Source organism: Pelophylax lessonae, assembly GCF_965119305.1.
Source record: "Pelophylax lessonae genome assembly, chromosome: 4".
NCBI classification, from domain to species: domain Eukaryota; kingdom Metazoa; phylum Chordata; class Amphibia; order Anura; family Ranidae; genus Pelophylax; species Pelophylax lessonae.
Genome location: NC_138771.1, coordinates 566,286,624 through 566,311,505, shown reverse-complemented (window position 1 = coordinate 566,311,505; position 24,882 = coordinate 566,286,624). Strand labels below are relative to the sequence as shown.

Sequence of the window (24,882 nt, the reverse complement as noted above, 5' to 3'; positions counted from 1 at the left end):
AGGTAAGTATATTTTCTTCGCTACGAGGTAAGTAAAAAAAAAAAAAAATATGCGATTATCCATTTCTTTTTCAGGTGACCCGGAGCGAGAAGATGGAGGTAAGTATAAAAATAGGGTGGAACTCCACTTTAAAGTGAAGCTAAAAGTATTAAGGTTAAAAGCCTTCTGTATGCAGCTCCTGCAGGGGACCCAAGAAGAGGAGGATTGGGGCTGTTCTGTGCAAAACCACTGCACTGAGCAGAGTCCTTCTAGCTCTGTATAAAGCCTGCAGCCACCTCCACCATCCATCTCCACTAAACCCAGGGATTGAACTATCCTGCATACCTCCTAAAAAGACTACCTACAGCCACATAACGGACAGAACAGGATTACCCGGAAGCAGGAATAGGATATTGGAAAGAGTGAAAGCCCCTAATTATCACCCCGAAGGCTAACCTATATACACAGGCGTATTTTACACCTTATCAAGGTGAGAGTTTAGAGCACCTAGATGTGACACCTGGTGGAGGCAGCAAGTCACAGCACTTTTATCTGCACAGAAGCACGTTTTGGTTTTTAAAGTTGAAGAGATTGAGTTGAATTACACCATATTGTGGATGATATTTAATGGACACTAATGAACACTGCACCTTATTAATTTAATTTATATTGATTTAAGAGTGAAAGCACAAAGCACTTTATATTTTTTGGAGCAACTATTTGCACATTGTTCAATTGGAATACGTATTTATTGGTTGTCTTTAATATTTTTTGAAGATTGAAAGCACTCAGCACTTTTAAATATGTTTAACACGGTATAGAGGGAACACAGATTGTTTATACATTTATTTATTTACGTCATCACGTTTATATTTGAAGTGGAAATATACCCCAGCCAAAAGAATATGTCATTTTAAAAAAATAGCACTTTATTGAGTTTAATAATTTAAATATCTATCACATCATCTAATATTTTAACATTTCACTTCTGAAGCGCGCCACAAACCCACATTGTTTTAAACACTGAAGGATGCTGCCAGGATCTTTCCTGCAACCTCTGCAAGGGGACCCCCCCCCCCCTCGAAGGTAGGACACGTTTATAGGAGACTCTGCTGTGCACTCTGCACCAGGACCCCCCTGCACTATACCCACACTGCAAACAGCAGGGCATGCACCTAGGGGTCTCCTACACTGGGACCACTCCAGACTACCAGGGCGGGACAAACACTATCCCAGGACCCTTACAAAGTGGGGATAGCGGGGGGAGACCCCAGGGTCTCTGCTGCATTCTCTGCCCTGGGACCCCACCAGACTTTAGGTCCAGACAGGGGGGTCTGGGAGTGGGGGAAGCCCAGCTCAGTAAGAGATTTAAGAATGGGAGGAGGAAACCTGCAGGCAGGTTCAACCATCCCTGGAGGCTACCCAGGTCCACCCCAAAGAAAACAAACAAAAGGGGAGAAGGGGGGATTGTACTTACCCTTCCATGGTGCAGGTAACGCTCCAGACAGAACTTCTCGCCACCGAAGTAGGTAAGCTGTCGGCCAAGGGACTGCTGTGACTCAGACCTAAGCCAAGTTCTATGCGCTCCTGCGAGACGTTTAACTCATGGGCCAGCCTCTGTCCATGAGGCTACATCCCGGCCGACCTAGCGCATAGCTGTGGTCTGCACGCCCTCGCTGGCTGGGCTGAGGGGACCACTGGATCTATATTATCCAGCCCGTCGCCCAGCAGTAGATTGTAGATCTCCCGAGAGAAAAAACAAAAAAGATGTAAGGAAGGAGAAAATTGCTAGGACCAGAGATCCCAGCCAGGAGCCTAGGTCCTTACTCCTGACTAGACAGTTTAAAATTGATTACCTAGAGCAGAGAGGGGGATTATATACCAGCTGAGGACGGCCCATGGGCATAGCCAGGTGTTTTTGTTCTGCCTAGTCCTACTTCTGGAGGAGACAATATAACCAACTAGTTATGATTCATGGGGCGCTGTGTCCATCGATGAAGGAAAGAGAAATCCCATTGGCATAAGTATTCAGACCCTTTGCAACACTTGAAATTTAGCTCAAGTGCCTCCCATTTCTTTTGATCTTTGCGGAGATGTTTCTACACCTTAAATGGAGTCCACCTATGGTAAATTACGTAAATTGATTGAACATGATTTGGAAAGGCACACACTTCTCTATAAAATGCCTCACGGCTGACAATGCATACTGGATCCGAGCAAAAGTCATGAGGTGAAAGGAACTGCCTGCAGCACAGACAGGATTATTGCAAGGCATAGGTCTGGGGAAGGCTACAAAACAATTTCTGCTGCACTGAAGGATCCCGAGAGCACAGTGGCCTCTGATTCTCAAATGGAAGACTTTGGCACAACCAGGACTCTTACAAGAGCTGGACACCGGGCCATACTGAGCAATCAGGGGAGAAGGGCCTTAGTAAGTGAGGTGACCAAGAACCCAATGGTCACTCTGACTGAGCTCCAGAGATCCTGTGTGGAGAAGGAACAAAGTCCAAGAAGACAACCATTACTGCAGCCCTCCACTGATCTAAGCTTTATGGCAGTTAAACTTAGTACAGACTCCTTTTAACCCAGTGGGCTAAATGAAGAAAAACTGAAAAGCTCATGAGTCGCCGCTATACTAACAATCCAATGTAAGTATATCATGGCTGGTGGGAGAGACTGGCAGAATGGTATACACAGCTTCCTGAAACATTACATCACCCTGCCTCAGTACTCCTCTCAAGAGCCCTTAGCCCTCATGCAAGCATTGGGATGGCTCGAGACGAGTTTTGCAAATATCAAAATGCCCTAACAGGTGGATGTCAGTCTGGAGAAGTGGGCATTCCTAGACAGGCTGTATTTGCATGCAGATCACTTTAGGAAATGCCCCATGTGATGCTAAGCCTCCGTGTTAAAAAAAAAAAAAGAAAAAAGGAAATCTATTGAATGAAAAGGGGTGCGTCAAGGACAGGGAATCTGGGAAGAATAGCGATGGATGATGCTGGATGTACTCCAGCCAGAAAATGAGACAGACTCTGACTTACTACAACTTCCAATGCCCCCCCGTAAGATGCTCACAGTGTGCGCTGAAGTCAGTGTAGGTATTTTGGTACAGGGAAGGTAAGGCTAGAGTTTAGTTTTAACCATTTTTAACCCAGAACCTCCAAAACAGCAAAACTTGAGTGAAGAGATTTTTTACCACCCATCCTGGAAACTATAGGCAGTGCTAGGGGCAAGGACAATGTGCAAAGTTGATGACCTCAACATGACAAATTATTAGTTGGTATACTCTGTACTTGGAGAATGATCCCAATAGCATAATGTTTATAATAAATACAGTTTACACTTGTCTTTGAACTGTGTAAGTAATATATACATCATGGCGGGAGCCAAAAAAGGTTTAACACGAAAGTAAGATTTCCTGAGAACAGAGGGATACCATATGTTCCATACATCTGGATGGAACGACATTGTAATTTTTTTTTCTGAGACAGATGATATATTGGGCTTCCATTTAATCAACTTAGGATGGGGCGAGTGGCTCGTGTCTTACCAGTTTGACTCTATGTCCTGCTGTGGCTGTCACTTGCCATGTGCACTCCTTCTTACTTGGATAGGAGTCTGGCCAGTTAGGGCTTGAGATGTTTTGATTACTAGCAGTCACTTTGTGGTTACAACCAGCTGAAATGAGGAAAATAAAGTTAAAGCAGAGAAAGAAAGACTCTGGAAGGCAGTTAAAGCTATTTAAACCCAAAGAAGGAAAATGTAATATATGTGGCAGCTTACCAGACAGATGTAGTGGATGCATCCGTTTTTATTTTCACCATGATTATGAGAATAACACACTGCCCATCCTTGAGTGACAACACTCCACTAATTGAGGGAGTCATGCTGTCACACTAGGATAGGACTATAAACATTTTCTTCTCTTCATCTATATTACAAAGGGGGATTAGTAGATTACAGAGAATAGGTTTGAAAATAGGATATCTTTGCTTGAGATCAACTCACAGAATGTTAGAAACGTAGTTTTTGGCCTGAAAAATTAACAGAAATGAAGCCACCACATCCAAGGAACAGTAAGCTGCAATATAATACATTTTAGTTTTGTGGTTTACATATGCCTTAATCTAAGCCACTACACATTAACCAAGCCTCTCACCTTGTGCCCATTGTTGAAGAACATCATGATCACAATACACCTTTTTAGGACCTCAAACACAATTCCCTGTACCAAGAGAACATCAATGTTGCAAATGACTAGAAATGCACATGCGTGTTCCTAGATCTCAGACCCCACCAGTAAACTACTCAAAGAGTTGCCTGATAGATAAGTTACCTGATAATTTTGGTCTGTCACTGGAAGTTCAATGGCCCCTGGTCACACAAGTGTTAATAAACTAAATAGTGTACTGTAACCCTATATCGGTGATAGTATTCTCAGCTTTCATTGCTTTATATGGGAATCTGTAAAACTGTTTTTCTTTGCACCAACCGTCTTATTAAGGCAAAGCAATAGTTATGTGCAATGTATAGTACATTGAACTGTCCCATTTTCATCAACAATGAAAAACTACTGCTATATGGTCACCATGCTGTTCAAATTATTATTTACTTTAGCAAATAGGAACTTCTGTTATTAAAACAAAACTCCATCCAAAACTTAGAACTTGGTTCAGGTTTTTACTTCTATGTCTCAAAATATTCAGCTCTCTTCCTGTTGGTCAGATGGGAGGAGAAGGAAAATTTCCTTCAACAATGACACAGAAACCTAACCCTTCCTACCCTATTCAAAACTGAAAAGAACTTGGATGGAGCTCCATATTTAAGGAATATTTCAGCTTCCCTCCATGTTTAGTGCCATTAGGCATGGCAGAGAAATAATCCATATTGGTACACAGTAATCAAGCGCCTGTATTTTTCTGTTGTGGCTGCAGTGTGTGTTGAACCATCAATAAAATGATTGCAGAAGATCAGTGAAGCAAATGAAAATAAACAAATGTTCAACCCATTCCTTGCATATAAATGCACAAAAGTGCAGATATACATGCATTGTATGTGCATTTTTAAAGCTCCTGTATGGGGAAGTGACAATGATACAGGGTGTGTAAAAATGCATAAAAATATATAGAGATATAGCAACCCGTTAAAGTGTCAAAATACATATGTATGTTGCTGCATTTGAATATATGCAGTGTGAATAATACCCAATAAGAAATGTTTACTTTTTTGGCTTGGTGGAACAAATGGTTTACTCCTTATACTCAAGTGTGGGCAATCACTGAATGCTAGGAGGCAGACACTTCCGACTATACCTGAATGAGGAATTCAAGCCACAAGTCAAACTTGGCAAACAGCTTTGTCCTACTGACAGTAAAGACACCAACGAAATCTGCAGATGCCCCATAGTATGGTTGATGCCCTACCCTACCGAAGGCCCAGTTATTGGGTGACAGGCATCGTTTTTTTCTTGCCGTGTTTAAATTAAAGTGGAACGAAACCCTCTTCTCCTTTAACAGACAAAGAAGTTGCCATCTTAGCCTCTGTTTGAGCTGCAATTACCTTGGGTCTGCACATGTGATCAGCTAGGACACCAGTAATTTGATGGCTTGACAATTTGAATGACAGCACAAGTAATTGTGACAGTTATTCACAGGCATGCCTTGAATGTTACCGTTTTGGGAAACCATTAAACTGATGGGTTTATTTCCGCTTTAAGACAGACACAGTAGGTGGTAACAAAAATCCCTTTAGGGCACAACTTACATGCACTTATAACAATGTCCTGCTCATCTGAAAACGGCTGGCACTGGTGGAAACCAATGAGGTTGTAAATCCTAAAAGGAGTGCACAGAGTGGACAACACACATAACGTAAACACACATGTGAGGCTTGATTACCCTCTTTGCAGTCATGCTTGTTCTCATGCAGGGTGAAACCGCTCCGGCAGCGGCAGGTATAGCTGCCCTGAGTGTTGGTGCACTCGTGCTGACAACCCCCATTATCCCGAGAACACTCATCTTTATCTGTAAACACAGGGACAAGGGAGTGATCACCGTGCAGAATGGAGAAGACAGGAGGAAAGGAGTGAGAAGGAGGAGACAATATCATTGCACCCACCACCCCCATATCAGCAGTGCAATTACCTGAGAAAGACAGAGGGAGCACCAAGCAGCTTGAGGAATTGGGGGGGTTCAGTGATGGGAGATATTCAGTCAACATGTGTCAGCCACGATCACCCTGAACTCCTCTTACCAATATGTAGTGAACTTCCCATAGGTTTAAGTGCCGTCAACCTACACAGCCCAATTTCCAATGCTGATGCAACTTAAATGACTGGGCAGCGTAGGGGTTCTTAAACAGATACATTTTTTGAATGCAATAAAGTGTGACCTCACAGAGATTTAGTGTGACAGTGGCCAGGTTAGGAACATTCAGACATATACTTAAACAGTAAATGAGCATAAAAATAAGCCCTCCTTGACGTCTGTAGGTACAGGCACTTCGAAGCATTTCATCCTCAAATTGCCCAGCAATGAAGTCTTTCAGTAGCTCAGCCCATCCTACTTTCATTGACTTGGCAGCCTTCTAATCTCCCTATAAACAGAGAAGTAGTTCTGGGGTGGGGGAGCAAAGCTAATGAAAGAAGAAGAGCTGAAAGGACTTCTTCCATACATTTTGATGATGAATTTTTCTACTGAGCCTGCAGCTATAAAGGCCAGTGAAGGCTTGATTTAAAGCTACTTTACCACTTGCTAAGGATATGTATATAGCCTGGCCATATGTTTACTTAAGCCTGCCCAAAAATCTCTGCATCTTATTTAAAAAGGTGGCCTATTCAAAATGGAGGTTTTATTCTGTTGAGATCCCAGCTCCACCTACTTTTGTGGTCAATAGCAGGAAGAATAACCCTCCCTGATGGACATTTTCAACTAAATTCATGCTGGGGATGACAGCAGAGCTAGGAACTTCAACAGGGCAATCTTGTTGCTGGATCCCAAAAAGATATTCAAAATAAGTATTCACCAGCCTTTATCAATATCTGAAATACCAGTTGTTTGCTGAATAAATCCTTTAATAAAAAACCGCCAGGTGTTAGCTCCAGGTCTCTCATCGCTCAATACCTTACGATTATGTGTGCAACTGACCTGGAAAATTGAACTCCTGACCTGCAAATTTGATCCTGATCTGTAGCTAACAAAGTAATGCAGCAGCAATGAGGATCACAGCTCTGAAACATGCACACACAAAAAAAAAAAATCATGGCGACATCTATAGCTCTATTATGACAAGACAGGTTTAAAATATAACTAAATGCAAATCTTTTTTGAAGATTTGGATAGCGTTATTACTGTATGTACTCATTAAGGAGATTCACCCCCTCTTTTCATCCTGTTAAATGCTATCACCGAGAATAAAAGAAGTTCTAATGTTGGGAAGACCATCTATGTTGGGTTGTCATCTAAACATTGATTGAAGAGAAATCTTGTAATGGGGCACTAGTTCTGGTGTCGCTGGTGAAAAACATGCATTTCCTCATTTTAGAGGAATTTCCTTTAATTTTCTGCTTTGTCTATGGGACAGGAAGTAAACATAAATCTGCCTAATAGGGTACAACCTCCCCTACGCTATCCAAAAAGAAAGAAAAGGTTTTGCCTTTAGTTGTACTTTAAGGGAGGTTACAGGAATAATCCTAACTCATCTGTTTATGAGTAAAACAATCAAGAACCTTGGAGGGAGGGGGGGGGGGGGAGTAGGTAACGACATTTTTTTGAGTGTGCAGGCAACAGTATGAAGAATTCTCAGATTAAATCAATGAAATACCTTCTAGTATATGGCCCCTTGAAATATTTCAAATGAATACAAATTCCCCATATACTATAGGCACCAAGAGTAGGACACATCTGATTAAAAAACAATAAAAATAGATATTTATTTACTAAAATAATAAAAATGATCAAATTAACAGTTGTTTGCCAAGGCAAATCCCCCACCAATCCCAAACGTCAGAGCAGTGGGGGTGTTTTCCCAGTTCCGCTGGGAAGAAATGCACTGTACGACATGGATGCTGGACGGATTAAAGATGGGCGACAGAATGAGGAGTTGGACTGGGTTAAAAGGAAGGAGAATGAGTTATATGGAGTCGATGGGGGTTAAAGTTAGGACTGGGGCTTTCATTAAGGGGAGCGAGTCTTTTTCGATGTCCTCGTTCTCATTCGGGGACGGTTCCGAGGTAAAGCCTTTTTCGGCTGTTGAGGCTGCTGGTTCATTTTTTGCAGCTGTAATAACTTCTGTTTGTTCTTCATCTCTGTAATGAGAGAAGGTGGAAGAGAGGGGAGAGTAGAGGGAAGGGCAGAACACAAAGGAAAGAGGGAGTAGAGGAATGAAGAGGACAGTGAAGTGACAGAGATAGATGGTTGCACGAAGGAGGAGCAGGAAATGTGAAGTAGACCAGCAGTATAAGAGAAGATGATAGAGAAATGAGAAAGAGAGGAGGAAAAAGAAAAAGAGAAGATACAGGGAGAGAGAGAGAGGGATGGGGGACAGACAAAGAAAGGAGTGAGCCGGGGACAGGGGAGGGGAGTGTAACAGTTTCCTCGTTCTGATCCATGATGCAGAGCTGGGAGCCAGAAGCTGAGGCATAATCGTGCAAAGAAAAAGGACATCATGCAGCGTAAATGCCAAGCACTGCATGCAACCATTCAAGGGATGGGACCGGGTTGAACCACAAACTAAATTTACCAATATATTTTATTACTTTACTATGAGAAGGTTAGGATCACTGCAGTACTACACAGTCTAGGCTGTATTAAAACTGACCCGATCAAGTCCCTTGTGGTTCGTAAATGACCATCACCTCAAAAGCTTCTGGTTAATAGAGGTTTCATTCATATTATTATAGTTCATATATTAAAATTAATTTATTTGAAAGAAGAGTGTTCCAATTGTCCTCTGCAACCAATCTACTTGCCAGTGCCATTTTCCAGTATTGATAAAAACAAAGTATGAAAAACAGGACTGGTTGCAATGGACAAGAACACTTTTCTTACAGGACAAGAGCGATCAGTATTTTCAGTCTCTGAGTCTTGAAGGCACTACAGACAAGCAAAAAGGACACACAGTCACGGTGACCTCTGGATTGTAAATATAAAATCTCAGATGACAGAAAAAGCATTACAGTAAAGTGACCTGAATGGATTTGCTTGTCTCTAGAGCAAGGTGCAGACGTGTACACATTACATTTTACTTTTACCTCCATGCTTGTATGGATACCTATGGCTTGCAGATCAGATTTCCTCAATACTAGACCTCCAAGAGTACATGCTGTCTTGAAATCAGACAACAAGCTAAACCCTTAAAATGTAATGCTACCTAAAAAGAAACCCTAATTTTTCATTTCTAAAGCCACCCACCACTAGGAAATGACCTGATCTGTCTGCATTCAACCTCTGTAAAGTTAACATTCCTCCTGGAACTTACATGGAAGTGTGTCCATGTGCTGTAAACTGCCACCATATCATGTGAGGCCAGTGTGGTCATTCGTAAATGCTCACTTAAGCTACTCACAAACACTTGATGTCATTGTCTTCTGCAGCTGATGGCAGTCGAAGGAAATAAACATTAGTCTAAAAGGACTGCAGGCCAGCAAATCTCAAAGGGGTTTTAAGCAATTGGTGACCTGGCATGAACTCTGTTGGGCAATCACTGCTGTTCCTCTAAAATTTAGTCAGTTTTGCTGGGTCTATACAAACATAGATTTGGCTAATACGAGCATGCATGTTTCGGCTTTATCCAATCTAAATCACTAGCTAATAGATAAGGGAAGCTTGAACCAAATGCACCTCACCACATGAGATGACATTTGCATGATCTGGCTGTTTTTAGGTGGCTCAGGTGTCAGTCATTTTTATGGTGAAAGAGACAGCCCCACTAGGCTCCCTCTCAGATTTGAAAACTTGCATTGGTTACTACTGCTCCTCTCTTTCACAGACCTTTCAAGTTTATGGTAGCATTTGTTATTGTTCTGAGGCCAGTCAGACCTATTTGAAAAATGTATGGTCGGCCTATAGTCCTAGTTGCCATACACAAACGGATTACAAAAAAAAATAAAAATCAGATTTTGTTGTCAGCCATTGAAGGTTAAGTTGAATCTATCAGTGTTGTCCAATGAGAAGACTGCAAAGAAGTCTGGTGTTCACAGCAAAATATCACCCCCATTAAGTCATTGTCCTAAATTCCTTCAGTTCTCTTAATGCTGTTAGCAGTTCATTTAGGCGAGCTTAGGCCCTCAATCTTGCCTACCTATTGGAAATTATCCTAAATAGAACTTCACCATGAAAACACGCACTGTTATACCCAGGGCAGCATTGTTGGGAAATCTGATCTTGAGGTTTCCTCCACTGAACAAAATAAGACATAGGTGAAAATTTAACAGCTTGTCACCCTGATGCAGTAGCAAGGTCAGTAGAGAGAGGCAATGAAAATCACAGAGCAATGCAGATTATGACCAGGATGATGTGGTCATCATGCTAAAAGTCATTCACGTTTTCCTCGGTGCACCCTCTAAACTCCCTACCCCCCCACCCAAATATTTATGCACAGAAGGCAGAAGATGAGCATGCAGGGAAGAGGCTCACCTGAGTAGTATGTGGCCCGGAATCCTTTCTTGGACACTGTGTTGTCAGATTTGAACTCTATACGCATGTTGTTGTACTGAGAAGTAATCACTGGGGGGAGCTCTGCTCCGCAAAATGTTCCAAGCAGTTTAGCGTCGGCTGTCAAACCGCTGCGAACCTCCACGTAATCATATTTGCAAACCTGGACAGTTGTGAGAGAGATAAGGCCAAATATGGAATAGGAGATATGTGACAGTAATGGAAGAGAGACGAAGTTTCATAGAATAAAGAGATTAACCCCTTATTCAACTCCCTAGCTGATTATGGTCAATGACTTGGCATCTGCTCTGTGCCTCACTGCACACAGTGGAGATATTTGGAACTGTTGACTCACAGCTGTGCACAGATTTTAGATTAGTGTATATGTATATGTATATAAGCCAGCTGACTGCCAAAGAATCATTCCTTTCCAGATGCAAACACATACATAGAGAAACACCCATAATTATGAATTGAGCAGACGCTCCTGGCCCCAGGCTTATCAAGGGGTAACTACCATTGTTGGCCAAGAACCATGTGTACAAAAGTTCTTAGTACATTGGGTGACTTGACAAATGTTGTTCGAAAGTACTAAGCATACCTCTCCCCCCACCCCCCTCCATGATCGATTGGCAGTGAAGGAGAGGGAGGTACATGCTGTGTAACATCAATGCTGTGGAGCCAAACACCTCCCCTTTGTTGGCCATACTTTGGAGCACCCCATGTACCCCTGAGGAAGCAGAAGCAATTAATGTAAAAAGCGTTGGGTAAAGTACTGCAGTGACCCTCCCTATCTACCTTTGTTTGGTTGTACACATCTTGAACAGTTTTATTCTCATTTTGCATAACCCTACTATGTTAAAAGGGAAGGGGCTGCTTTACTATCTTGGGGTTGATGTCCATCAATATGATCTGCTCAAATCTCTGTTTTTAGGGGGTTAGTTACCCCAAACTCTTTAGGAGGATTTTTCAATAAATGTGATTGTTTTAACAATATTGCCGCCTGTATTACTTTGATAGAAGGTCTCAACACCTCCAAGGAACTCTATTTTTCCTATACAATAAGGGATGAGGTGTTGATAATATCAACGGAACTCATTTACTATTTTTTTTAAAGCAGTATTAAACCCAAAATCAAACATTTATAATATTGCAGCTTACCAATGCTTAGATGTTATGGTAGCATTAGTCTTTTTTAGGCTTTCTTTCTTCTTTTTCCATCTGGTGATCTGGCCAGTAAGTCTGATGTTTTTTCAAAAGAACAATCTCTCTTGCAGTTACAGGGATGAGACAAACCATTTAACAGAGACAGTATTGCTTACAACGATCAGCTTTTATTCATGGAAAACCTTTATCCCAAAAGGCAAAAGTTGTTGCTGTAACTGCTTTTATTTGGAGTTTGGCTGCAATGTGTAATTATATCCGTTGGTGCATATAACACTCCCCTCCTCCCAGACTGACAATGATGCTGTCCAAAGGTGCCCCCTGTGCTCTTTCGTCCAGAGTGAGGGCACTCTAATGCGGTAGGTGTGTTACTGGCCAGATAACCTGGTGAAAACTGAGGGGAAAAAAGTCTAAGAAAGGACAATAAATGCAGCCACCACATCTAATGATCAGTAACCTGCAATATATTACAGGTTTGGTTTTGTGTTTAAAACGACATAAATACCTGTTGTGAAAGTCATCTTGTGTGGAGCTGAACTTCTTTTATGTGAAACAGTTTTATGTGATATACTGTATACTCAAGGTCTCAAAGGATGGTGTAACATGTGAGAAAAATTAGCACTTATCTGGGTTTATTTCAGAGGCACTGTAGAAAATGAATTCCAAAAGGGAGAAGCGAAGATTTGTACACGTTAAAGAAATATTCATAAGTATGGGGAAAACATGGACACTGTAGACTAGGACTCACATCATTGCCTTCAGTCTCAAACTTGTCAAACTTCAAAGAGATGCGAAACTGAGTGGGTGCCACCAGCTGCCAGATACAATTCTTATTGGGTGGGTACTCCTTCGGCCACCCCGGGCTAGTAATGGATCCATTCAGTTTGGTCAGGAAACCACCGCAGGCAGCTGAAAAGGTATACAGAAGTGAAAGGAGTACAGTGGCACCAGAAACACTTCACCAAAGCTATGATATATATGAATAAAGGCTCATGTAGATAGGAATAAAATTCAGAAGTGAAACTAATACAGCATGCTCTCAGGTGATTCTGAATTGTTACATTTTGCCTTTTACTAATCTCAAAGAGACATGAAGTGGCTGCTTAAAGGCTGCAGAAGATTAGCAGCACAAAGGATAACAAAAAGGTAAAAACGAGTATTTAAAAAAATAAAAAAAGGTAATTGTTACCACGGTGCTTTAGCAAGCGGTCATTGAGAAAAGATTCACATCTACTGTAAGGAATATAATATGCCTTGCATATATAGCTCACCTTCACAAGACTTCTTGTCTGGCGCTAGCTCGTATCCCGGCTCACATGCACACTTGTAACTGCCCAGTGTGTTCACACAGCGCTGCTCACAGCCACCTTTATGAGGACGGGAACATTCATCCACCTCTGCAGAAGAAATCAAAATGTGTTTTAGGAAGGACAGGAGTGAAAGTTAATCCAATATTTGGTTGCGTTTTTAACTTTCTGGCTAGTGCAAAGTTTTGCTCTCACTCCCTGCCCCAGAGACAACAGGATGTGAGGAAATCCTCTGCAACCAACGTAAAAGGTAAATCTCACTTTTAATAACCACCACTGAAACCGCTACCTCTAATGAGAAACTTCCCCTCACTTCCTTTTTCTCTTTTCTCTAACTCTCCCAAACCCAAACAGCTAAGGGGTTAACCCTCAGTGGTGACTGAAATGAATGATGATCAGGAAAGGGTTTTCATCTGGTTGGTAAATATCTTACAAGCAAACCCTTTGGCAAGGCCGCATCTTTGCACTGCAAACAAATTTAACAATCAGAACTGCACTCAACTGTTGGGGTTGATTTGGTGGACTACATTAGCTTCAAGGGTTGACATATATTCCTCATCCCAGATAGCTTGTCACTTTAAAGCAAATCCTTAAAGTGGAACGCCACCCAAAAGGGGAAGTTCCACTTTAAGTACTCCTCCCCGCATCCGCTGTCACTTTTGACATGTCTTTTTCGTGGGGGAGTGGGTATCTAGTTTTGACAGGTAGCCACTCCCACTTCTGCTCGGATCACTGAAGTTCTCCTCTCCCCCCTCCCTCCCTGCAGTCATCTGGTGTCGTAACATTCAGGACACACGCATGTTGCAGCGCTGTCACAGCCGGGTGCCCACAGTTGAAGTTCCGGTGCTGGGGAGAGAAGGGGGGAGGCAAGTGATAGCTCGGGTGAGCACATTGCTGGATCGTGGGACAGGTGAGTGTGCGTTTATTAAAAGTCAGCAGCTACACTTTTTATAGCTGCTGACTTTTAATAAACATTGAATTGACAGGAGCTCCTCTTTAAGTGATTACTTGGCATTTATCAGAATTCCCCAATATTGCAGATGAAGAAACCTGCCTTTTACCATGCAAGTGCTGATAATGGAATGAGAGGAGCATGGCTGCTTCTATGACAGACAAGAATGTTTTATATTTGTTGTCATGTTTGTACAAGTTTTACTTTGCAAATAAACATTTACTTCATGACAAAGGGTTTCCAGAGCACTACGTGTTAGATAAATAGATCATAGACATAACAGCCTAACTGAATGGAACTTCAGACTCCGCTTTCTAAAAAGAGATTGCTATCCAGTCTCTGAAAGGCGTGTAAAAATTAAGACTGCTAGCTTAAAAAATAAATAAATAAAAATGGATTTTTGTAAGATCTTACTTTTCTGGAAGTCGCTTTCCTCGCTTTAATTAGAGTAGGAATAACTGAAGCTGACAAACCCTTGTCCTTCAGCACCTGGGTCTCAACAGCCAGGCCGTTAAGCCAGCGATCGTAAAACAGCATGGAAGATCGGTCCCTGAGACAGCAGATCCTTCCTGAGAGGAAGTCGCCAAGGGACGCTCGCGACCAGCCTGACCAGGTCAGCGTACCAGGCCCGACAGGGCCAATCCGAAGTCACAGGGATGACTGGAATTCCCTCCACCTCTATCCTGCGAAGAAGTTTTGGCAGGAACTTGAGAGGAGGGAAGGCATACAGTAGCTGGTACTGCCCCCACGGGGCGACCAGCGCGTCTGCGGCGTCTGCTAGAGGATCGCGGGAGCGAACTACAAACCTCCGCACCTTCCTGTTGAGCCGAGATGCCAACAGATCTATATCCGGGGTGCCCCAATGAAGGCACAATTGGTGAAATACCTCTGGATGAAGAGACCATTCCCCTTGATCCAGAATCTGACGGCTGAGAAAATCTGCCTGCCAATTTTCCACCCCCGGCATGAAAACCGCAGAGAGGGCTGGAACAAATCGTTCTGCTCAACGAAGGATGCCGGCCACTTCTATGGCCGTCAGGTCACTCTTGGTGCCCCCCTGGTGATTGACGTAAGCCACTGCCGTGGCATTGTCCGACTGAATCCGCACCGGCCTGCCCCGGAGCTGCTCGGTCCAGTGAATCAGACAAAATCTGATCGCTCTCAGTTCCAATACATTTATCGGTAACCTGGATTCTTCCAGGGACCAGGGCCTTTGAGCAGATAGTCTGCCGAGAAACCCAACAGGATAGTCTGGCATCCGTGGTAACAATAGTCCAATAGATTGGACGAAATGACTTCCCCTGACTGAGCATTGGTGATCGAAGCCACCAAACCAGAGATTCCCTGGTTCGTTCGCTCAGCCGGATCCGAATGTCCAGGGAATCGGGATTCCGGTTCCATTTGAGAAGAATCTCCTTTTGGAGAATTCGGGTATGAGACTGGGCAAACAGTGCTGCCTCGAAGGAGGGCACCATCAGTCCCAGAACCCTCATGCAAATCTGAAGGGAAGGCCAGTTGACAGACAATCACAACTGAGTCGTCAACTGAATCCTGTGGAGTTTCTCCGCAGGGAGAAATACCTTTGCCAAGGATGTATCTAAAGTTAGGCCCAGATAGTCCAGTCTCCTGGTGGGGACCAGGGATGATTTCTGCAGGTTCACCAGCCACCCGAACTGTTCCAAAGAGACCATGGTGATCTCCAAGTTTGGCAACAGAGCCTAAGGAGACTCTGCACAGACAAGAAGGTCGTCCAGGTAGCCTAGAACAGACATGCCTCGCTGTCGCAACAGCGTCAAATTCGGGGTTAAAACACTTTTGTGAAGACCCGGGGAGCAGAGGCGAGACCAAGGGGTAATGCCACAACTAATAATGGTTCTCTCCCACAGCAAAGCGAAGGAACGCTGATGTCCTGCATAAATGGGAATGTGAAGATAGGTATCTTTGATGTCTATGGACGCCAAACAATCCATCTGATGCAGGGAGGCCACCACTGTGCGAATGGACTCCCTTTTGACAGAAAAAAAACTGACATCCTGTAGCAGGAAGTGAGAGGATATACCCTCTGGGACTGCCCCTAAGGTGTGGCCAGAACGTTTTCTTCTGCCTAGTGTCCTACTCCTGTAGAGGGCAGTATAACCCAATTGATATTAATCAAGAGGACTGCGTCTGTCAATGAGCGACAGAGGAAAAAATGTATAAAGCCAGGTTTCATACTTACCGAACAAAAAAAACAAGATCTTTGTACTTTGGACCACTTTCTTTCTTTGGGTTCTTTGGGATCAGATGTAAATCAGAGAAAATTGGGTTATACTAGTGTCTTTAGGAGGAACCAGACATTGGCAAATAAAAAATAGCCAATCAGGTATGCCTCCCAGCATGCTTCAGTTTTGTAGGAAGCAATAGAGGATTAGATCGCAAACACAGAGGGGCAAACCTGTGTCACTTATTAATGAACTCCAACAAAAGGATTTGATGACGAATCCGGTTTTGCTTCTTGTTCATTAAGGACAACAGATCAGGTGTAAAATTACTGACAACTGGATCATCCAAAAGGATTCTGCGGGGTGGGTAAGCCCCAGAAGCAAAATTAAATTTATACCACTCATAGGTTAAAAGAAAGCAAGTCTAGTTTCAAGGTTTGATGAAGGGCCTATCAAAACTACGACTAAGGAGAGAGCACCAAAAAACAGAAACCTGACGCTATGGATTAGGTCAGCAACAACTCAAACAGTAAACAGCGTACAGAAGAAATGTGGGCCTCAAACAATAAAGGACTAAGTCCACCAAAAGATAGAGGGAGCAGTAGAAAACCTGAAAAGTGAGAAAAATAGTTTTAGCAGCAACGCAGTTAATAACTGAGAAAAAAAATAATCTTGCGAATAATAAAAATGTTGGTGCGCTTTGCAAAGTGCACAGTGTATTTGCCTTTCATGTTGTCATTATGGGGTATTATTTGTAGAATTTTGAGGAAAATAATTATTTTTTTTTCCCTTCAAACCAGAAAATAATGCATTTAATCCATTTTGGAATAAAGCTTTAACATAACAAAATGTGTAAAAAGCTCTGTGAATACTTTCCCGATGCACTGTACTACCTATTTTAGAAACACTTGTAAGTTGCGCAGTTAAATATAGCAAAAAGTGGCGTGAGTAAATTAAACCATTATTATTCACATTCTATTGTGTGAACACCCTAAATTACTTTAGTAAATGAGCTCCCAATCTGTCTGTATTGCACACATGAGTCTGACTCTGTCATTAAAAAGGGTCAGATCGGATTTGATTGGTTGCATCGTACAAGAGGAATTAGCATCCTCCTATTGTTTAGGTACAACCCATACTGATAACAAAAAGGCCTCGTCTATCTACTACTTCGCTCAGGGAACTCTTTCCAGAAAATAATACCACGGTCTATCTTGGAATTTTTACAAGCACACATTTACTGGGCAGTGAACCATGGAAAAATCCATCAATTCAACAGCTGCCACAGGAATACATAATGTTAATGATGAAAGCAGACATAGTACACCAGGGCATTTAGTCACTCATGCTGCCTTCCTTATTAAATGAAATCTACGGCATCATGACCAAGTTTCCACCCTGTGATGAGAACTTCTCCTGGTTCACTATGATGACATCACCCCAGACTCTGTCATTGGGTTACTTCATGGGGCTGAGCCACAATGGTGGCCAGAGTTTCTGGACAAAACCACAAGAATTTTGAAGTCACTGGGGTCTTTTAACTATTCAAGCAGAATTCCAAGCATATAGACATCTTCTTCAGCATCTGTAGTGTAACCATAAATCACCACAAATAGTTATGCAGCTTGCGTGCGAGTTAAACTACTGTGTACTACTACTCCCGGAACTGTACCACTAGCTGTCATATGTACTTTTAGTAAAAAGTCACAGCTAAACACTTAGGGCTTCCTCACACCATGTGATACTGCAATAAATATGTACAACTGCAATGCCCCAAACCCACATCTACAGAGCACTAAAACACACAGATTCATATTCTGTGTATACAACCCCCAATCGTTCACTTATGATGCCTTTTTTTTCCCCCTCAGGAGCACGCCCTGTGCACAGCAGTAGTAGGGCAGCTAGTGCTGTACTCGACTGGCACATACACAGTTTGGGTTCCTAGCTCTATCTGGCACATGCCAGAGGTTCCTGTCATTCTGGGGTCTGGTGCTGTGCCTTGCTAGAGCAAGTGCAGTAGGCGCTCAGGGACCCTAATGTGTGTTTTTCTGCTGGGCACAGTGCCAGATCTCAAAAGGACAGGAGCCAGACGAAGCTAGAGGCTCCTGCTGAACTTGTGCCAACCGAGTTATGCACTAGAGCACTAAAAGGCAGTGACCACCTAATGTGCATGCACCAGCTACCTCTACTGTGCATGTGTCCCATGAGGCAGGAGCACACACATTGTGGTGTCATGAGGGATACACCCTTTAGGTGTAAACTTTCACAGGCATGATTATTTTCAAATGCTGTAAAAAATTCACAAAACTGGTAAAAGGAAGCAATATTGACAATAAGGTATGTAGCTACATTTTTTGTATCTATTTTTTTCTAGAAGGTTTGAATATCATTTTAGGTGCACTGTGTTGTAAAAGAGCCCTTATTCTTTTATCTCTTACATAATAGTGTGTAGAAAACCCCCCTATAATATGAGCTAGAGCATGGACTGTGTGTAACTGTTCTTTTATAGGAACATTTCTGTAATTTAGCTAGCTACACAGGTTTTTCTTGATGGGAAAAACAAACTGCTATTTTCTTGAAAAATATGAATGTTCTTATGGCAGACCTTTTACAGATAAAATGCATGTCACCAGTGTTTCCCAATCTGTCTGCTGTGATACATTGGAGTTGATTTACTAAAACTGGAAAGTGCAAAATCTGCTGTAGTTGTGCATGATAGCCAATCAGCTTGTAACGTCAGCTTGTTCAATTAAGCCTCGACAAAAAATCTTGTAAGCAGATTGGTTTATATGCAGATCTGCACCAGATTTTGCATTCTTCAGTTTTAGTAAATCAACCCCATTGCGACAGCATAGGAGATTTATCTCCTACTGCCTGCATATTGACTATCAATCCCTCCCCCAGGTCTGATTTAATTGGTCTTTAGCTAGATTAGCTATCCCACAATGTGAACGGAGGCCTCCTTTTCCTGCGCACCAGCCAACCCTTAGGATATCGTCACACTTTAAATCCATGCACAGTCCACAGCATGCATCCTACGATTACCATACAGGTCTATGATTTAGCCTCCATGGAAGAGACTGTGCTCTCTACCAGGACTAGGTTTCTTCTTAGACTCCACTCTGGGGTAACCATGACATGAACATAAATACCAGCATTTGGGGTAAGGTGTTTGACCTTTCTAAGCTAACCAGATGATGGGCTTATGTGGGGATACAGAGACACTACATATGGTTTCCTCCAGTCACTGAAATGACACCGCATTACCTGAGCCGAGTTCCCGATTGGTTATATGTGTCCACCATTCACTTCAAGTTACCAATGGAGGCTTGAGAGGTGATAAGGGTTGGGCCAAAAAAAACATTTACACGAAAAGTTGAGATTTACATATAAATTCAGCCTACATCTACTGAATGTTTAATTATGCAGTTTTCAATTAAGGTATTTTTTATCATATGCCCATTTTAAAAAAAATTGGCAAGGCTTCTAACAGGTTTACTTTAACCAAAGACAGATCTTACAGATGACACAAGTTATAATTTACAAATAAGGTAACTTGGGACCGAACTGACAAGTTTAGACAGTGATTGTCCCAATAACAGTCACCGTGTAAGGTCATATTATGTGTGCCCTGTGGTGACACTGTACCCTTGGTGAGATTAGTTTATTTTGCTGACCTTTGAAGAAATGGATGGAGAAGCCAGCCTTGTTGATGGATCCATCAGACACAAACTTAACCCAAAGCTGATTGCTGGAGCTCTTCAGGTCATCTGGCTTATCATAGCCACAGAAACGGCCAATTAGAGGGCTGAATTCAGTATTACCATCCCGGATCTCGAGATAATCATATGCGCAGCTGTCGTGGCGCTCGATCTGAAGAATAAAGAAGTTTTTAGCGCTACTGTTCACTGTGATTTTCATTTCCTAATCCACAACATTTTGCGGTCTTGATTAAATGCATTGGAGTCAATGGGGAAGGCCAAATTTCGGGTGGCTTTTAATGGTTAACAATTAGGGAAATGAGTTTCCACTTCTGTGAACAGGCACCAATGGCAAAAAAAATTTAGTTGAAACTCTTTAATTATCCCTATTTAGGAATACCAAAAGAGCTTAAAAAAGGGGGAACAGATAAATGTAGAAATCAGGAAGCACTTGAAGAAATCACATACTTCTAGTGACAACAGACAAGGCTTAAAAAAACCACAAGCTGTCAAATTATTAGGTACATTTGGCTGTTGAGACAAAGTGAAAGAAAGACAAAAAGTTGGAAAGACAAAAAGTTGGAAAGACAAAAAGTTGGAAAGACAAAAAGTTGGAAAGACAAAAAGTTGGAAAGACAAAAAGTTGGAAAGACAAAAAGTTGGAAAGACAAAAAGTTGGAATGACAAAAAGTTGGAATGACAAAAAGTTGGAATGACAAAAAGTTGGAAAGACAAAAAGTTGGAAAGACAAAAAGAGAAAGTGAAACAGCATGAGAGGGGACGCAAAAGAGAAAGGAAAAAAGCACAAGAGAGAAAAAGAAAAATACCTGAGAAAGTGAAATGGCGGGGTTGGGGGGGGAGAAGATAAGAAAAAAAGGAAAAAGATAGAAAAGGGCAAACAGCTCAAGGAGAAAAGAAAAATCAGAGAGAATAAGAAAATGATGCAGAAATATTCCACTCCAGTGCATACACCCCATTTATCTCTGACCTCAAAAGACTGGAAAGTAATTCCGATATTGAAGCCTTCAGACACTCGCAACTTCCACACACAGGACTTGTTGGGTCTGTAATCATCTGGATAATTTGGAGATTGTATGTGGCCATTATCCTTCTTCATCTCTCCTCCACACAGAGCTGCAAAAAAAGATATAACATAAAGAAAAAGAATCAAGGCTAATGCAGTCCACTTAAAACTACTATTTACAGTATATAAAGACTACCCTATCCCAGAGGGTGACCTAGCTATGAGATTTCTTTGCAGATGGAACAGCATTGTCAGCATGTTAAAGAAGTAGAAAGATTAACCAGTCTGCTGGCAGGAATCAACATGTAAAAAACTAATAGAGAGAGGACTCAAAGAAACAAACTGCTGTGTTAATACTACTGACAGACTAAATCATATGGGCTCATTCACACAGCTCCATGCAGTGTGAACCGCCTTTTGTTTACCTTTTGCATTCTCGCTGAGCTGCATGCAGGCAGCCATAGAAAGTGAATGAACATGCATTGGCTGTATGGACTCACTTGCACAGCTGAATTTGACAGGTACACAGGGACAGGTGCATGGACACAGAGCCTGTGAAGCAGGATGGTAATCAGTCTTTGGGGCAGTAGATCTGCGGGATCAAGATAGAGGGCATTCAGTATTCCTAATTGCTGCAGATTGTCCAAAGTGGATGTGGTAGGCTGACCTGTTAAGAATTTAGTCGCACCGAATCCTTGCCAGTCAGCCTACCACATCCACTTTGGACAATCTGCAGCAATTAGGAATACTTAATGCCCTCTATCTTGTTCCAGCAGGGATGTTCAGGAGGAAGTTTTGCTAAAGGATCCGTGATCCTAGATACAAACTGGTCCAGTGTCTGTTGAACCTGGAGGACACAAGGTCTATATCTAGCACCCCCCACATGGGACACTGGTTTATACACCCTGTGGTGTTCCCGGACCCCTTTGCTGGGTCCAGACGCTGCCGACTGAGGAAGCCCACCTGCATATTGTCCACGCATGGAATGCACACGCTGACAAGGCTAGAACATAAAGTTATGCCCAAGACAGGAACTGATCTACCACAGCAAGAGTTCTGGTTCCTCCATGACAGCCAATTTACGCTGTGGCTTTTAATGAATTTGGATCAGATGACCCTTTAACAGGATGGTCCTGTGCTGGAGGAATATTCTAAAGCGCCAAGAAATGTATTGTTTCAACAAACAAGTTCCCTGCACTGACTGGGTGCTCAGAACTCCTCTCCAGCCCAACAGATTGGCATCAACTGTGAGAATCTCTCAAAAGACCAGAAGAAAGGACCCCCCTAGCTCCAGAGCTGGATTCCTGAGCTACAAAGGCTGGTACAGCCTGGTCCTTGGCATCAATGGGTCCCATTGTGACAGAACTTTGAATTGCAGAGACCTTGAATGAAAGAGGGCAAAGGGAACTGTCTCACTGTAGGAGAACATCAGCTCCAATAATCTCCTGCAAAAGCAAGAGTTGAAAGGCTTCTGGATCAAGGAGTCTACACCTGATGCCAGATGTCTTGAAGCTTCTTCTGGGGAAGGAATACTCTGGCCTAAGTTATGCTCAGGACCAAACAGATACTCCAATCAATATGTTGGATTTAGCAATGATTTCTGAAATTTCTGGATCCACCTAAACCACTGTAAGGTCTAGACAGTCAGAGAAATATTGTCTGCCAAAGCCCACACTGACTGTACTTTCAACAGGTGGTCGCAACAGGAACATCCAAGTGCTATGATAGGGCGAATGGCAGATCCACAAATTCGAACTGCAATGGTTCTATAGCAATCTTCAGAAAGTACCAATGTGCTAGAAAGATGTAGGCACACAAGTAAGCATATTTGATGTCCACAGAAAGTCTCCCTGATAAAGGGAGGCAATGTCATATCTTGCGGATTCTATCTGGGAATCATGGACCAAATGTAGACATGCACCCTTTGGATTTTGTAACAATGAGCAAGCTGAAGTAACACTCTTGGAATAATTCCACAAAAGGGACCAGAGCTAAGACACCTTAGTCCACAAGACCAAAGAGAGCCTAATAAAAATCTGCTTTCTGTATATAAAAACAAAACAAAAAACAAAAACAAAAACACAGGAAGGTTTAATGAGAGAAAGCAAGGAGACCCAGGAAATGAAACAGTTTGTACGTTTCTCTTGACAGACAGGGAGATGACTTTGCAGTCTGCTCCTTAAATTGGCCAAATACATACAGATTCCTCCATCTATGCTATAGAGTGTAGATGGACGAATCTTCCAATTGCAGAAATTGTCAGACGCACAGGTTGTCAAAATATCTTAACAGTGGCTACAAATAGTGAATGTAGCTGCTGTTTAGCAAACAATTTTATGCCTGCCTCCTTTAAAAATGTAATTGATGGATGTCAGGCAGGAGGTGGCCCAGTAAGGCAGGGTCTGGGAAAGTAAAATTACAGCCATCTTTGGGTATAAGGCAGGATCCATAGGTCAGAACAGAATTCTGAAAAGGACTTCTGACCATTTATCTGCAAGTTGCTTAAAAGCAAGAGCATTCCCAACCAGAACAGTAGTCGTCTTGTTAAGGTGAGACATTGCCAGATACACAGAGGAAACAAACTTCCTTTTAATAAAATTTGTACCAAACTGATACAAGATTAACAAGTGCTTAAAGGGAGCTTAGTTTGTATAGAAATGATTGGAAAAACAGGGTGTTTTAGGATCCTTAATGATCCAAGGCTGGAAACAGCACAGACAGAAGCAACAGGCTGATCCTCTGGTTTCAAAGTGGTGCTCACTGCATGAACAAGAGCAGAAACAGTCTTCTTTAACTTCTTCTGTAGACTGACTACTCAGGGGTAAAACGAATGACAAAGGATTCAAAGTTATTTAGAATCAGGCAATCCAATGGCTCAGAAGCTGTCAAGGCTGCAGGGAAACCAGATAAAAAAAAACCCGAAGGGCACAGGAACGTGGTTCTGACCTTTGCAATCATGGTCTGCAAATACCTTGGTAATTTGGGTCATCCTATTTACATGACTCTAGGAAAAACCTCAGCCAAGAGGGAAGAGGACCCAAACACATCCAACAGCACCAAAGAGGATACCAAAGACACGATAGACTAACAACAGAGGACAATATGATTACAGGCTTTAATTGTCTTCACCCTTTATATAAGCATGATGCAATCAGTCCCGATCCAATACTAGAATGTGACAGCTCAGTGCCAATCAATCTCCAACACTGTACCAAAAGTAAGAGGGAGGGGCAAGTCACCTTATTCTCTACCCAAGAATTTTCTTTGCATTTAGCCACTGAATGGAATGTTTTGGAGCTAAGGAAAAGAAGTGGTGGGGGCTAGGGGAACCTGTGGCTTTACTCGGCATAGACAACACACAGGTTTACTTCTGTTTACCTTTCTCTGACTGAAGCCTTACCTTTAGTCTTGCACAGTTCTACAGGTTTCTATACTGTGCTTGAATTGCTTACACATAACACAATGCACTTTAAGGTTCTCACAGTGTGCATTAGAAGATGCAGCAAGTCAGACAGTACCTGCCCGATATCCTGGCTGGAAGACATCAAGTATCATCTAGCTCAGTGGTCCTCAACTCCGGTCCTCAGGGCCCACTAACAGGCCAGATTTTAAGTATTACCTTGGGGAGATGCAGACTAGAGTACTGCAATCACTGAGCAGCAAATTATATCACCTGGGATGTATTTCAGTTATCTTGCAAACCTGGCCTGTTAGTGGGCCCTGTAGGCCAGGGTTGAGGACCACTTTAACATTCCTCCTTAGCAGAGCTGTCCTGAGCCCACCCATTTTATTCACTGGATTTTACTTCTTTTAATTTTCTTCTTCATGGAGGACCAGCATCACATGCGGGCATTACTTAAGGTGGTGTGCATGCAAATGCAATCTGCCTACACCCACTT

General features: G+C 42.4%; 1 protein-coding gene across 2 annotated transcripts in view; it reads right to left on the bottom strand.

Moving 5' to 3' along the window:
- The window catches only part of BMP1 (bone morphogenetic protein 1), a 216,461-nt gene that overhangs the window by 38,933 nt on the left and 152,646 nt on the right, over positions 1-24,882 (bottom strand). Inside the window, exons 11-17 of one of the 2 annotated variants that reach the window (XM_082255771.1) lie at positions 20,948-21,093; positions 19,936-20,131; positions 13,067-13,192; positions 12,544-12,704; positions 10,614-10,794; positions 5,877-6,002; positions 3,530-3,657 (exon numbers count right to left, since the gene is read on the bottom strand). In XM_082255771.1, the coding sequence (XP_082111897.1) occupies positions 3,530-3,657; positions 5,877-6,002; positions 10,614-10,794; positions 12,544-12,704; positions 13,067-13,192; positions 19,936-20,131; positions 20,948-21,093 (1,064 nt within the window). Of the gene's footprint in view, positions 1-3,529; positions 3,658-5,876; positions 6,003-7,884; positions 8,285-10,613; positions 10,795-12,543; positions 12,705-13,066; positions 13,193-19,935; positions 20,132-20,947; positions 21,094-24,882 lie in introns of those variants that run through there. The other variant, XM_082255772.1, reaches the window with a different exon arrangement.